The 17296-nt window shown below is 35.6% G+C and overlaps 1 protein-coding gene across 2 annotated transcripts in view; it reads left to right on the plus strand.

Moving 5' to 3' along the window:
• LOC150109422 (protein RER1-like) overlaps positions 1–17296 on the plus strand; it is a 103415-nt gene that overhangs the window by 36756 nt on the left and 49363 nt on the right. For both annotated transcript variants that reach the window (XM_090408121.1, XM_090408128.1), the window contains exons 3-4: positions 4806–4910; positions 10557–10656. In XM_090408121.1, the coding sequence (XP_090264247.1) occupies positions 4806–4910; positions 10557–10656 (205 nt within the window). The remainder of the gene's footprint in view (positions 1–4805; positions 4911–10556; positions 10657–17296) is intronic.

Raw genomic sequence — 17296 nt, forward strand, 5'->3', positions numbered from 1 at the left:
TTTACATTTCTCTGTGTACCATTGTTCTTTTGCTTCTTTACACCTTCTATTTATCATATTTTTTATATATTTATCTTTGCTTTCTTCATTTAGGGAGGTTTTGTATTAGATCTAGAATGTCCTGTGTGATCCATGGCTTTTTTATTTGCTTGTTCCAATGCAGTTATTGGCAGCCTTGATTGTATCCTTCAAGTGAGTTCTTTTTTCTCTATGTTTTTCTTTTCCCTCTCTCCAGTTTTAATGCTTTCAATCAGTTTGCTGTTTATAGTTTCTATGGTTTTTCTCTGTTTTCAGGTTATTTATGTTCCATTTGGGCCTTTTCCTTGATTGTGACAGCTTTTTAAATTTCAGATTGCATTTCAATAAAACCAAATTGTAGTCACTGTCAACATCAGCACCCAGGTAACTTTTGCATGATTTTACTCGATTTTTAAATCTATTTCTTGTCATAATATAATCTATTTGGTACCTTCCTATATCCCCTGGCATTTTCCAAGTATACCTTCTTCTTTTTGGTACCTCCTACCAGGTATTGGTAATGATCAGATTGAATTGGTGGCAGACCTCCAAAAGTCTCTCTCCTCTTTCATTTCGGCATTCAAGTCCATACTTTCCCACCTCTCTACCATCTTTGCCTTCACCAACGATTGTATTCCAATCACCCATGACAATAAAATTATCTTCCTTTTTGGTGAGTTTGATTAGATTCTCAATATCTACATATACTCTCTCAACTTCATCACTGTGGTCGCTAGTAGGCATGTAAGCTTCTATTATTATAATATTTGTTGGTTTTGCTTCTAGTTTTACCATTATCAATGTGCGACTACATTTTACTGAGTTGATTACTCCCCATTCCTTATTGAGAACCGCCCTGACTCCATTTTTTGCCATCTCATCACCTGAATAAATGATTCTGTAATCACCACTCCAAAATTCTCCAGTTCCATTCCATCTCATTTCACTAATTCCCAATATGGCTATTTTTAATCTGTCCATTTCTCTTCACATTTTCCAATTTGACCTGGGAAGCCTTGCTTCTTCCCCTGCCGTGTAAGTATTGAGCCATTTTGCCCTTTACTATCTCTTAGAACAGGGCTATCCAACCTTAGGTAATCCGAGGGCCACGTTAGAAAAAAAAAAGTTTTCTGAGGGCTGCATCACAATGCATATCTAGTAATTTGGTGAGCAGCAGTGACACAACCTCGAAAGCTGAACAAATGAACAATGCAAATTGGGCACTAATCATGCGCTCATGTTCCCCATGAGTGTTCGGAGCATGCATGTTAGAACAAAACAGTGAGAATGCTTCTTTGACACATCTAATATTTGAAAAACATGTGGGTATATAGTGATGTAAAAACACCAAATAAAATTATCAACATTGAGATTATCGATTAGTGATAGAATTAAAATATATAAGACGCCTTCCATTCAAATTGTTATTTTATTTTTTTGCTTGTGAAAATGAAAACCCACTGGCGGGCTGCACAAAATCGCCATAGCAGTGCTTTGGACAGCCCTGTCTTAGAATGTCCATCCATACTGCTATCTTACTAGGAAAAAATAGAACCAGGTGGTATCCCGTTGCCTTCCTTGTTCAGTGCTAGCTGTTTCTCATTCTTTATGATTGTCTGCCTACCATAGTATCCTTTACACCGTTGTCACTTATGGTATCTTCACTGATCAGAATGAAATTTGTTGCTCTTCCAGCTAGTTGTAACTTATTGAATGGCAGTTACCTCTCACCATGTAGTATCTCTGCCAGTGGAAATGTGTCTTTATAGAGATAACCATGCCACTGTCTATCTCTTACCACTTCCTGTTGGTAGATGCTGTCCCATTGTCCTCGACTGCTTATTCACAGGTTTCCCTGTTTATTTTACAGCTATTCAGAGGCCATTCCCCTATCTGTAACTTGGGGATGCGCTTGGCAGCATGGGACCCATGCCCCAAGGAAAGCTGATTCCTAGCAGAAATTCATTGTTCACTGAAATATCATTTCCATAGTTTTTAGAAGTTAAGCTAATTTTGAATGTAGTGTGCAGTAGTCTATTTTGCCTTTGTTTCTGTAACACATGATATTCTTGTGCCTTTCTGCTTTGAATTGTAAACAGAGTTGAAGTTGTTAAAATTCTTATGCATAAACTTACTTCATTTCCTGTTGCCCTTTTATGCAACCTTTCAATCAATAAAAGGGTATACTAATCCTAGTATGCTATGCTTTATAATACCAACTGGTTATAAAGCATAGCATACTAGGTATCTAGCAGCACATTTAAAAACCATGTTTTTCTGGCTGATTTTCAAAAGAATAACTGCTTTATTCACTTTTGTGTTGGTAATTTATTTTTTCATAAGAATGGTTTCTGCATACTTTTTTTGCAGCATTTACTAAATGCTGACCTCATAGCTGTAGTCTTCTAATATTTATTACTGTGAAATTGAACAGTAATAGGCAATGTAATAAATATATATTTTATTAATATATGAAATATATAACGTGTGTGTGTGTTTATTTGATAGTTTTAGGACTGGAGTAAGGTGGTTAAACTAAATTTATTATAGTCTAACCAAGTGAAAAATAAACTTTCAAAATCATTTTAAATCCAGAGTAATTTAATAAAAAGGTGGCACGCTGTTTGGCAACTCCTATAGGTAGAGATGACCTTGTTAATGCTTGTGCCTGGTATCTCCACTTGGGCCTGGCTGCCACTGAAGAGACCTCAATAAAGGTCGACACTAGTCTGAGTAGTGGCCCTTCCCTTAATGCATAACATTATGCATATCCGCAAGGAGATGTGTTTTGCATTATGGGAGATACTAGATAGGAGTGGTGTAAGCTTGCTGTACCTTTGCAACGAGTTTCCCGGTGTTGTACCACCTTACTCCAGTCCTGAAGATACTTTCGGGCGTATCCTTTGTTTGCTCACATTTGGATAAAGGATTAAACTAAATTTATTATAGTCTAACCAAGTGAAAAATAACCTTTCAACATTTATTTGATGTTGTAATACTCATGTTGGCTGGCCTAGTTGTCCAAGTGATTAGCGTATCTCCTCTCCAGCCAAGAGGCTGTGGGCTTGAATCCTGCCATAGGAATGGATGTCTGCGATTGTCCTACTAACTTTGTCTGGAAAGGGTATCTGAACCTACTACTACTTCTAGCAGAAGGTTTCACTCCTGACATCTGGTGAAGAATGGGCATGAACGTATGGTTTCTACGAACGTCAAATGTGATTTAAAAAAAAAAATTTTTTTTTTACTCATGTTAGAGGCTTAATAGAATGAAACCAAACTGAGAAAGGATTTTAAAAAATATATTTAATTCTTCCAATATCTTATATTAGAAGGATTATGTATCCAATATCTCGTATATAATGATTACAGGTAACCCTCGTGTAATGCAGATGTTAGGTTCCACAGAAATGCCGCATTATATAAATCGCGTTATGCGAGACTCGGATCACATAGAAAAAGTAGGGTTAGGTTCCGAACTCGTTTTTTTTTTTTTTTTTTTTTAAATTATATAAACAACAACATATCCAAAGAAAATATTTTTATTTAATTCAGGAAATTTATGTAAATTAAGAAAACATGTAAACTATGAAACAAATACATAGTATAAGCTTATAAAAATACAAATTGTACGTAAACTTCATTGCACATAATGCATAAATGTTTTAGGCAAAATAAAATAAAATGCATATTTTAATTGTCATCACTCTATTCAAAACTAACATTTCGTAGATGGTTATTATTTACTAGTGGCCGGACGTCGGCCACTAGTAAATATATATAATATCTTGTATATGACTTGCATACTTCGGCTGGTTTAGTATTCAAGAAGTCAGTAATAAGACGTACTTACCACTATACTGCAATTTATTTTTTTATTAAGCTCATAATACGGAGCTAAAAAAATATCCAATTGTCTCATGAATTTTCTGGAGCGCTCCATTGAGGGATCATTATCCGTAAAATACCTTCTTAACTTTCTTGCCAAGTCCAATCCTTCTGCTAACTTCTTTAAATTGAATTCTTTAACGGATTCATCACAATCAGAATCTTCGACAGAACTTTCCCCACCATTTGCTTCAACGTCATTTATTAATTGTACCAGTTTCTACTCATTTAAATCCATTTCCCCATCAATTTCACTAATTTCAACCATATTGCAAAAGAGGGCTTTTGTGATATGGTTGATAGTGGCCATTACTAAAAAAATATTTTTTTACATTAAAAAAGGCATTATATATTAATTATGTATGTAACTCACCAGAAAATAAAGTGCTCAGCTTGAGATTAACACACTTATGACTTTTAATATGCTTTCCTGGCAGAAAAACAAAGACAACTTTCAACAATAAACACTTTAAACAGTAAACAATTGACATACATACATGCATGCTAAAGGGTATTTCCCCTAATGTAAATTCGCTACTTATAACTACATGTGCGATACGGGCAGATGCAAATTTAACGAAGATAAAATTTGATTTTTAAGTTGCACGGTGAAAAATATATGAAAAGATAAGGGGTTACTACAATTTGTAGACCGCATTGTATAAGTACCGCGTTATACGAGGGTTACCTGTATATTTTTAATCCTTTCTCATTGCTATTTTTTCACTCCATTAAGCCTCTAACATGAGTTTCTCCCAGCATTTAAGTCTTAACATGCTGATATTGTATCTTCACACATTTACCTGTCTAGTAAAGTTGATCGTAAAGAACTTTTTTTCCTTCATAATCAGTTATTTTATTGTTGTAAAATGGCTTATTCAGGTATATATTTTTTCTAGGTGTATCAACATATTTTAGATGTTTGGACTCCTCATACTACTCTAAGATGGGTTGGCTCCTGTTTTCTGCTTTTCATATTCTTGATCCGTGTCTTATATTTACAGGTGAGCATATTTGTTTGTGAAAATGGGGGAAAAAAAAGGTGTGGAAATTCTACTTAAACCCAAAAATTACACTTTATAAGGTTTCATCTACATGAACAACTTTTGAGATGTTATGATGAGATATATTATTTCAGGTATCTGTAAAACAGAAAATAATTGAATTGAGAATTGAAACAACAGTAATCTGTTGCTCATTGCCTCTGTAGCACAGTTGGAAGAACAGTGGTACATTGCTCCCTTCGATTGGAAAGGACCAGAGTTCGATTCTTATTGTGATGAGAAGAAATTTTTTCAATTGAATATTAGTTAGCCAATCTCATGTGGCTGTAGCAGGGTTTTTTCATCCCACGTACAGCAAATCAGAATGTGCAATTTACAGACAAAAAATACTGTTGTTGGTGGTGATGGGTGGTAGATGTCAATTGTAGTTTTGTGTAGTGGAAGAATTAAGTAGAAGGGAAGACAGTGAATTGCGTGGAGTGGAGTAGAGTGCCCTCCCATGATGAATCCTTGGAAGTTTCACGTAATAATAATAATTATTATATGGGTATCTCTATGGAGTCAAAAGACTCATCGTGGGAGACCAATGCTAACATTATTCACATAATACATATCATACCTCTCTTTAAACTCATTCACTGTCAGGGCACTTAACTACCTCTTGCAATCCATTTCACTCATTCACCACTTTTTGGAATGATACTTTCTCTTCCCACTTAACATGTATTGAAAAATAATACCTGTCTCAAAATTTCTTGATGTGGATGAAACTATAAAGCTTACTTTCCAGATATCAGTTTAATAGAATTTCAAAAAAAGAAAAGAAAAGATAAAGTATTCTTTCTACTTTTATGAAGATACAATTTTTTGTGTTAATATTCTCATAATCTTATGATCTAATAAATTAGATTATAAGTGTGACCATTACTCCTTCTGTATAATGAATGATTTTAAACTTGATATTTTAAAAGCCAATTTTCCAAGTCATGATTTTGTTTTAAATAATCTGAAATAATCATAAAAAAACACTTCAAAAGACAGTGGTTTAGTATTTATAATTGGTAAGTTGCTAGAAATCTCCATAGCCCACTCAGCTTTGATGTTCTTTGATTGACTGGGTTTGAAGTCTAGAACATGAAGAATCTTTATCAGTACTTTTCATCTATAGGTTAGTTGTTCTTGGGTTGCAGGTTTTTCCATCCCAGAAACAAAGTTTTTTTTGTTTTGCAAGACAGGCAAATTGGCTAGTAGAACACGTTAAAATTACAGCCATAATAGACAATGCAGATAAGATTGCCCTATCATACATTGTAATCAGTTTCAATGCAATAAAGTTACTTAGCATGACAGGCCATTGAGCCTAATATGAAAAAAAAGATGGGATGGGAAATTGCTAGTAATTAATGCTTGACTTTAAATAGTTTAAGGTTAGTAGCATGGGGGAGGAACAATGGATAACATTATCACTTTGCAATCACTAGGCTGTGAGTTTGCATCTTGCTATAGCATGGATATTTGTAAAAGTCTTAAGGTTGCATATTTTTTTATTGCCCAGTGCAAGAATGCAGCTTTGCTTATTTAAGGTCAGAAGGGGCTTTTGTTTGCTGGTCTCTGTCAGAGGATTTCTGGATTATCTAACCTTTGGACTGTCAACATTTTCACATTTTTGGGTGGGATTATCATTAAAAACAAGTGAAAAATATATACTGTAATCACAATTTGCTGCATCTCCATAATGTTATATAATAATGCTCTTTAAAGTTTGATATTTGATTAAAATCTTTATGGTATCAGGATTTTTCTTTGCCTGCTGAACACACCACCCTGAGAATAATAATTACATTGGCAGACATGATAGATTGGGTAGCAAAGGAATGCCATTAAATTCCCACGAAAGAAAGCTCCTCCACCTTTTACCTGTCATCAATTTCTTATGCGTTAATCAACAAAAATATTGTGAAATTATGTGAAATGCAGTAAAAATTTTAATGCTCGCATATGTATCTATAAAAACTTTTTTTTTTTCTTCTTCTATTTATCACATATATATGCCACAAAGTTATTACAGAAGTTACTGTTATTTGATTTCCTGTCTTTGTTTAAAGATTGAGTAAAAGCATATAACATCATTTTGTTGTTGTTGGCACACTTGGCTTTGGACTGCTGACTGCAAAGCATAAATCAAGTTATTGATAAAAGAAGTGTATTTGATATTAATGATTGACAAGTTTTCTATTTAAAGAAGAAATTTTGAAAATGATTCATAGAGAGAATTGGTTTCTTGAAATGCATACTTAGTCTTATTTTGATAAATAGGGATATCTGTTTATTTAATTATTGCCTAATTCTCCTTTGTAGCAATTCATTTTATCATTTGATTTGTTCTTGATCTTAAGAATAAATGTCTTTGAGCTATATAAAGGAAATTTAACTTTTTTGAAGATAGTTAATTATTTTTTACTTATTTTATTTTTTTTTAAATTTAAGATTATGTATGTTTAGTTACCTTTGGAACTTTGCAATAATCCCCCCCCCCCTTTGACTTAAGGTTATTTATCTTGCACTTGGGATCTTTTCCCATTACATAATTAACTTTCACCTGTCTCTGGAAAATATAACTTTTGTATTGATTCAACCTTGGTATCTTTCTGGTTCTTGCTTCCACTGACGAGACTTCAATAAAGTCAAAACCAGTCTGGGTAATGGTGCTTGCCTTAATGTTGTTGCAGAAAAAAAGTTTTTTCATCCCCCAACTGTGTATCATCTGCAAACAATGCACATCTCATTTAAACCCCTTCCAACATAATTCAACTTAGCCATTAAACAATGGCTCTGAAATAGACTTCTTTGACACACAATTCTCATGACTTTCATTTTCTGAGGTGATTCTCCCCCATATACAATCTATGGAAACCCATCAGACAATTTCATAGGCATCCGAGTCACTAATCTGTTATCCCACCCTGGTTACATGCATATTTTCACATGGCAATCTGATAGTGGTCTTTGTCAAAAGCCCACTATCAGATTATATTATTTTAGATATGCTACTTAATCTGCATCTCTTTCTTGTCATGTTATTCATCATATCAGAGTGTTATATGTAAAATTACTAACAAAAACTTTACTAGTTTTAAAGATGCTGCAGTCTTGAGGTCCCAATGTTTGTTAGAGGAGGTGCATGTGTGTAGATGTATTGCTTTAAATAGATATTGGATGTAGATATTTATATATTTTAGAGCAGGGCTTCTTATTTTTTCCCACTCGTGACCCCTTTTCGCCTGAGAAATTTTTACGTGACACCAGGTATATAGGTATACAAATCAAAGATTTACTGATAATAAATCATAAAGAAATTTATTTTAAAACAATTCTTTGGTATATATATATATATATAATTTTACTATTTATTAAAGATGAAAGCAAATTTGCATACTAATGAGATGGATGTGCTTCTTTATTTATACATAAAGAATTAAATCTCAGCTGAATATTTGATACTGTAGAGCTTCTTCAACTTTTTTCAGAGTTGATTGATATTTTGATTTTATAATCGTCAGTGCTGAGAATGGCGCTTCACATAAATACATAGTATAAAATGGCAGAAGTATGTTTAGGGCCATTTCAGAAATTTGTTTGAAATTCTGTCCTAATCTCGAGCCAAAATTCATTTAATGATTTTTTGGGAAACTCAAGTTTTAAACCTGTGTCGCTTGATAATTTGGCAAATTCTTCTTGAACTTTTAATGGCAGATGACTGACGTTTTTGATTTCAATTGAGTATGGTTTATGAACACAACTTAGTTTTTTAGAATTAAAACTTGAAGGGAAGTATTTCTGAAACTCTTCAGGCACTTCAGATTATCAATTATAACTCTTATAATTAAATCTTTGGGAAGGTTAGCTGTAAACATTTCTAAAGAACCATTTTCCAACCTATTCTTCCATATGTTAACTTTTTTCGTAAAACTTTCAATTTTATCTTTTAATGTGCTACAATTTTTTCCTTGAAGCAACATGTTTAAATCACTGAGTTTTGCGAAAATATCAGACAAATAACAGTTTTGAAAGCCATAAATTATTATGAAAAAAAAAAATAACAAAATCTGATTTCTGCTCAGTCAAAACTATAACAATTTCATCTTTCAATTTCAATAATCTGTTTAAACTTCTTCCTCTTGAGAATCTACTTACCTCTGCATGTAGTAATAAGCTTTTGTAATCAGAGTCCATGTCTTCACATAGGTTTGAAAACAACTGTTAAGGGCATGGCTTTTAATGAAGTTGATGATTTTGATAGTATTGCAAAGCACAACATGTAACTCTGGTGATATATTTTTTTGGCTACGAGTGCTTTCCGATGGATCATGCAGTGAGTAAAAGTGATATGTTCATTGCCACCAGCTTTAACTTTTGTTACAAATCCAACATTCTTGCCCATCATTGCTCCAGAACTGTCTGTACAGACTCCAACTCAATTTTTCCACTGTAAACCTTCATTTGTGAAAAATTCATCGACTTTAAGATATATATCTTTCCCTCTTGTGTGCCGTTCCAAAGAGTAACAACTGTGCCATGTTAGAAATATCAGTTGTTTCATCTAACTGAATTGCAAACTTTGGGCTGCCCTTAAGCCTGATAATAAACTGCTGGAATTGGTCATTATTAATTTCAGAAATTCTTTTGGAAACAGTATTATTCGATAAAGGAATTTTATGAATTTCATCCCCATACTTTTTCCCCATGAACTATTTCTGACATTTTAATAGCAGCAGGTAACACGAGATCTTCTCCTATCGCATAGGGCTTTATAATTTTTGCAATTAAATAAGAAGTTAAGAAGTTTCGTAAGATGCAAGTAAATACTTTTCGTTGACAGTAAAATTTCTTTGGCTGGTTTCATGCTCTCTGGAGCCAAAACTTCATTACAAATTAAGCAAAATCAATATCATCATGTTTATTAGAAGTAAATCCATATTGCAAAAATGATTCGACATATTTTCTTGTCAATTTAGGTGTACTACAACCTGGTAGCGAAGACTCTGCCACCTTGTTGTCATCCGTATTTTTATCTTTTCTGTCTAAATTTAGCCACTTATCCATAACCGAAACATTTTTTTTTTTTTTTTCGGTTATAACAGTAGGAAAATATTAAAAGTTCTTATTTTCTGTAATTAAACTTTTATGTTTCTGTAAGAGCAGAAAACTTTGTATGTACAGTAAAAATACTGCAATTCATAACTTACAATAGTCTCAAAATCTGAGCCGAGGTGCTTCTGGTGTCTTTCATTGGTGTGACAGCATGCAAAGTGCGCATGTTGAGTGTTCAGAACCAAGGCTTCAGTGAAGTCACATGAGGCAACATGGGCGAACTGCCAGAAACACCTTGGATTCATTATGCAGTTGATTTTGAATTAATTTTTGGTCATTTGGTGTTCAGAAACCTTTTACTGTTGCCAAAATTTTCACGACCCCACATTCAATTACGCGACCCACAGTTTAGGAAGTTTTGTTTTAGAGTATTTACTTGAGCAGTGGTAGACTGAGCAAGACTAAATTTTTTTTCTGTGATTTAAATATGTGACCTTTGCAAAAATTCTCTCTGAACTGAATATCATTATGAAATAGTATTGTTTTCTTGTTTAGGGATGGTACATAATCACATATGCATTAGGAATTTATCATCTGAATCTCTTTATTGCATTTCTTACACCAAAAATAGACCCAGCAATTATTGATGATACAGGTAAGATTTACTTTGAAGTACATAAAATATGCAGTGCAGTATCCTACTAAACTCTTTCTTTATTAAAAAAGGATGACATTGCTATTAGTATTTAATTTAGAGTTTGTTGACCTATCACTGTAAAATTATTACTTATTGCCAAATCATCACTTTAATGTTTCATTCAGTAAATTTTTTTGCAATTCAGCTTATTTGTTAACAACTGAATTCATGAAAATAAATCCAGCAATGTCATCCTTTTTTAATTAGCCTTATGATTTGCACTCTTTCATTATTTGCAAATCAGCTATTATTTATTAACGAATCAAATATCAACTGCTGTTTGAAATCATCTGGGTGTGTTGAGAACATTTGGGATCTTTCATCAGTCATTCATATTAATCTATGTTTTATGTCCTTGCACAATTGAATGATTGTCTGTAAAATACGTACACACCTAGGTGATATATAACTTGTCATATGGAATTAACTGTACATGTAAATACAAGTAAAGTAATTTTGTTATTATAGCTGAGCTTTCACTCATGTAACATGACTATTATCAAAGAAAAATCGGAACAACATAGGACATACCCTGGTGTCCAAACTTGTATCCAGCCTCTGGTCTGGGTAGTAATTCAATGAAATGAGTTCCAGACATTTGCTAATAGATCACTTTCACTCTATCATGAAGCATGAAGTCAGATTTTTGGTTATAATAGCAAAACATGGCAGCTCAGCTTGTAAGTCGGCTTTATTCAAGCACAGGTACGTGGATATCTCGGCAAACTGTGGCAAGACATCTGCAACAATACACCTGAAGGCTTGTAGTCTGCATCCCTTTATTCGCAGCTCATTGTAGAGCATGTTTTGTGTGGTGTTGTATCCATAAAAATTGGGCAAGACACCAATGGGGGCTTATGTACTCTTTACAGATTCATTTTAGTCTTTTCTCTACATGATACTTGATCTAGTGCAAAAGTGGTACTGCTTACCATCATGAAAATGTTCGCGATTAATGGATGATATTGCAACGAAGTTCTTCAACATCATGTTTGTGGTTCTGTAGGTGAAGAATTCAGTTTTATGGATGACAGTGCCACATCACATTGTACACGAGTGGAGATACTTCTAGAGACAGAAGATATTAATCAAATCAAGTGGCCAGCACACTCCTTGGATCTCAATCCAATAGAACACATTTAGAATGCAATAGAGACATCATTGTTATTAAGAGGGACCTCCTGGGAGTCAGAGACATAACGAGGGAGGCCACATGCTACACGTACCAGCTATTGTACTTATTCTTCTTGTGTAGAGGCTTAAGTGCTGTGAGGACATTATGTTGGAGGTTTAATGGATTTTTTACAACACTCAAAAAGAATTAAAATAGAATTTAATACTTCCTATATTTCGTCCTAGTCACTAGGACATCTACGGGGATTACAAAGACAATTAATGTAACATGCACACAAAAACTTACAATACTAAGCCCAACCACGTGGGTGACAATACAGTCCTATCTAGGTGGAGTGCCCTCTAAGGGCAGTTGTAGGTGGCCTGGAATGTAAGGTGGGATCTCTGGTGATGACTGTTTCCCAAATCTTCGGAAGCTTAATGCAACCGTATTTGTTAAGATTTGGTTGGTTTTTGAGAGCTGCTGCTGCTTCTAAGAAAAGTCTCTTTCTTGAATTTGTTGTGGTGGAGCATGGCAGTTTTCTTCCATGATACTCTGTGGGTGGTGTCCAAAACGTGGTCAGCCAAGCCTGATTGGCCATAGTTGTGTTTAACGATGTATGACTTGTGTTCCTCCAGGTGGATGGATGCTGATCTGCCTGTCCGTCCAAAGTACGCAAGCTCAAAAACCAACCAAATCTTAACAAATACGGTTGCATTAAGCTTCCAAAGATTTGGGAAACAGTCATCACCAGAGGTCCCACCTTACATTCCAGGCCACCTACAACTGCCCTTAGAGGGCGCTCCACCTAGATAGGACTGTATTGTCACCCACGTGGTTGGGCTTAGTATTGTAAGTTTTTGTGTGCATGTTACATTAATTGTCTTTGTAATCCCCGTAGATGTCCTAGTGACTAGGACGAAATATAGGAAGTATTAAATTCTATTTTAATTCTTTTTGAGTGTTGTAAAAAATCCATTAAACCTCCAACATAATGTCCTCACAGCACTTAAGCCTCTACACAAGAATTCTAATCATCCATGGAGAAGAGTTAGCACGCAAATCCAAGCAATACGGTAAGTCAAAACTACGACTATCTAGACAACTTAATAGGCTGGCCTTTTTAAAAAGATGTCGGGATACAAGAGTGATACCGAAATGTGTTAAAATGAAGATCAATTTCCGTTCCAAAAAAGCACTCCGGATATACAAACGTGCCAGCTTAGCATTACTACGCGAGCAAATCGCCTCTACTCGTGCCGCCCTCGCAGTGACGAACGCCACCATTGGCTCCTTACAAGCGGAGCTCTCCACCGTTCTTAACCCTGAACTTTGGTCAATTCTCTCTGACATTTCGGAAACTTCTGCACAGAGAGAATTTCAGAAAATAAAAAACAAACACGTCAAGAAATACAACAACCTGGTTAAAGACAAGCCACAACCACAAATTCAACCGCTCCAGACAGTAATAAACCTCTCGTCCAAAAGGCTCAACGAATGATGCCGTCAGCGCCCTTTGCCTCGGCCGTAATTTTGCCGTCGCCCCGAAAGAAGTGCCGGTACTCGATGTAATGGTTAACGTCGAATGGGGGATCGGTCGCTTACCGTCGGAAGTAGCCAACAACATCAGACTCGACGTAGCCAACATCCTCGTTCACTCTTCGCCTCCAAAAAGTAACTTATCTTATTCCCAACGCATGGCTCTCCAGAAACTACGCAAAGAAAAAAGTATCATCATCGCCAGAGCGGATAAAGGTAATGCCACAGTTGTCCTTAATACCAGCGAATACAATCGTAAAATGAACATTATCCTCCGCGATCGCGCTACCTACATCCCGCTAGAACACGACCCCACAAAAACGCAAGTTAAGAAATTAAAAATCTTACTTAAAAAAGTAACCTCCTGGCCCCCCGACGTCACGAAAAAACTTAAACCTTTCCGCTCCCGTCCCCCCCGAATATACGGTTTACCAAAAATCCACAAACCTAATTCCCCACTCAGGCCTATAGTAGATGCCACCAATGCACCTTGTTACAGACTGTCTAAACAGCTGGCCAACTCTCTGTCCCCCCTCACCCGAAATTCAGCTTCCTATATAAAAAACTCGACCCATTTTAAAGCCCTCACAGAAAATTTAACCTTGAATAATACAGACATATTAGTAAGCTTTGATATCTCCTCCTTGTTTACCAATATTCCCTTAACTGACACTTTATCTCTCTTAGAAAACGTTTTTCCCTCTGACATCTTAGATCTCTTTTCCTTTGCCATCAACTCTGGGTATTTCGCTTGGAATAACAAAATCTACAAGCAGATAGAGGGAACCGCCATGGGCTCACCCCCCCCTTGCCAATTTCTATATGGAAGATTTCGAAAAACGAGCCATAGACTCAGCCCCACTCAAAAACTGTCTATCTGGCTTAGATATATAGATGATGTGTTCTCTATTTGGCCTCATGGCCCAGAAACGTTAGATTCCTTCCTTGGTCATCTCAATAGCCTACATCCAAGAATCCAGTTTACTATGGAAAAGGAAAAGAACAATTGTTTACCCTTCCTAGACACCTTAGTCACGCGCCTGCTTAATGATACACTTGCCTTCACTGTATACAGAAAACCCACACACACAGGCAGATACATTCACAAACTCTCCCACCACCACCCCTCACAACAATATGGCATCATTAAAACCCTTACCAAGAGAGCCCACAATCTTTGTTCCAGTGGAACCGCCCTCACTACTGAGCTTAACCACATACACAGAACTTTCCTCTCCAATGGCTACAGCGAACACAGCATCAAAAAAAATAATAAATTCCTCCCCCATTCCCCGTCCCTCTCTTCAACAAGAATTCAAAAATGCCATTACCATACCCTACATCCGTGGCACTTCGGAAAAAATAGCCAAGATACTAAAAAAGTATAACCTACACACAGCATATAAGCCCTACCGCAAACTGGCTACCCTTATCCGTTCTACGAAAGATCAGCTCCCTCCTCTCTCTCTGCCTGGAGTTTACAAAGTACCCTGTTCCTGTAAGCTTGCGTACTTTGGACAGACAGGCAGATCAGCATCCATCCGCCTGGAGGAACACAAGTCATACATCGTTAAACACAACTATGGCCAATCAGGCTTGGCTGACCACGTTTTGGACACCACCCACAGAGTATCATGGAAGAAAACCGCCATGCTCCACCACAACAAATTCAAGAAAGAGAGACTTTTCTTAGAAGCAGCAGCAGCTCTCAAAAACCAACCAAATCTTAACAAATACGGTTGCATTAAGCTTCCGAAGATTTGGGAAACAGTCATCACCAGAGGTCCCACCTTACATTCCAGGCCACCTACAACTGCCCTTAGAGGGCGCTCCACCTAGATAGGACTGTATTGTCACCCACGTGGTTGGGCTTAGTATTGTAAGTTTTTGTGTGCATGTTACATTAATTGTCTTTGTAATCCCCGTAGATGTCCTAGTGACTAGGACGAAATATAGGAAGTATTAAATTCTATTTTAATTCTTTTTGAGTGTTGTAAAAAATCCATTAAACCTCCAACATAATGTACTTATTCTTGAATTCATTCACACCGCTTGCACTCACACCATCCAATGGCAATTCATTCCAATCATGCACCACCCTATGAGAGAAAAATCTAGCCCTCATCCCCTTCTTAGCAATATCATTAACAGCATGCCCCCTCCTTTACTATCCTTTCTAAAAAAATAGTGTATCCTTTACACTCGATACCAGTTAGTATGTCTGATTCTGATAGCCAGGTCTCACTAATGCCTGCAATCTGAGGTCCCAACATATTGACCAAGGCAATGTCCTCTACTCCTTTGTTTCTAATACTTCTAGCATTTGTGTACAGACGTAATAATTTACCTGCATGTTCTTTTGTCTGTAGTCTAACTGTGTCATTTCTGCATGACACAGTTAGACAACTTGCAGATCTCTAGTCTACATGTATAAGGCATCTTTGCACACGTTTGATGGGTCCAAACCGGATGAACACACAAAGTCGAAATAGTTTTCTCTTCATCAACATTTCCATGACAAAACCCATTCCTGTCATTAACACAGTTATATAACATTGTCGCTCTTATACTTGCATTCTCACCATTCCTCCCTTTACAGTTTAGTTTCCCTGACTAAATTGTAAATTGTCAGGTCTCATACCAGTTATTAGTTTTTCTAGATTCCTGATACCAAATGCATTCAGGTGTAGGCTGTCCCTCTTACAAATCCAATCTTCCCTCGTACTTACTCCACAGATCCAAAAACTCACATCCATTCCTTCTACACAGCCCACACATCGAATCATTTGCCATCATAGCCCTTCTTCTTAGTTCATTTTTATCATATCGAGATAAAATAGTGACTATTTTCACTTTCTCACCTCTTCCTAAAACCATTTCATGTCTTCTCTCATACTGAACTTATCGCTAGTTAAGTCATTAGTATCTACTACATTTGATGTAATTAAATCGATCAATTAAAAACAATTACAATTTACTTTTTTCTGTTTTTTAATTGCTTTCTTTATATTCTTAATTTTTGCTCATTGAAAACTCGAAGTTATAACTCACTCATCAATAGCATGTTTTATTATAGAGTCACCATACCAAATAACTTATTTCTTTTTACTAACAACATCACTTACCTGAATTTCCGTTACTTTCTCACTTCCCTGTTTCCATGCTTTGTTGTTTATTTGCTGCTTAATTTTCATTTTCTCCCCATGCTCATTTAAACTTCTCGACTTTTTGTAATTCTTGCATCGTTTCTCTGATGATCTACTTTAATTTTGCTGTTTTGGAGGTTAATTCATTTTCATTAACCTCCTCTACAACTCCAATAACTTTGTTAGCAGGGCTAGTCTTTTTGTTCTCAACAGTGGTGCTCTTTTTAGCATTATTTTTCTTGTGCATTTTTGCTGCCATTTTAAACTTATGCTTATTGTTGAAATATCTTAATAAAAATATGTTATAAAATACCAAATACACTAAAATCTACACTTAATATATTATAAAAGACTAATTTTCTAAGTAAAAACAATAAAACAAACAAAAATCTCCAATTTTACAGGAGTGCTAAATTCACCGACCATCCACAATGTATCCTCAAACCAATAATCAATATTGCTGCTCCAAATTCCCCTCCAGAAAACAAAGAAGACCTTATCCTTGCTTTGTAGGAGGAATGCAGTCTGTCTCAGGAACTCCTGAATCATTTGGTACTAAACATGGTATGACATTATGAGAGCTGCATTGCATTTTGGGGTGGACATATTCCATACTGAAATGTCTCTCCACATATATTCAAGATATCAAGTAATTTTATATGAACTTTTTTAATCCTATTTCCCAAGTAAGCAAACAGACCAGAAAGTCAAGTTTGCACCTGCAAGTAGTGCAAGTCCAAGGCAACTCGTGGTAAAGGTGGATAAAGATCTGATCACTTTCCTTAGTATTTTTTCCTTG

This window comes from Typopeltis vanoorti, chromosome 2 (assembly GCF_054136105.1).
Source record: "Typopeltis vanoorti isolate ZY-2024b chromosome 2, IOZ_Tvanoo_1.0, whole genome shotgun sequence".
Classification (NCBI taxonomy): Eukaryota; Metazoa; Arthropoda; class Arachnida; order Uropygi; family Thelyphonidae; genus Typopeltis; species Typopeltis vanoorti.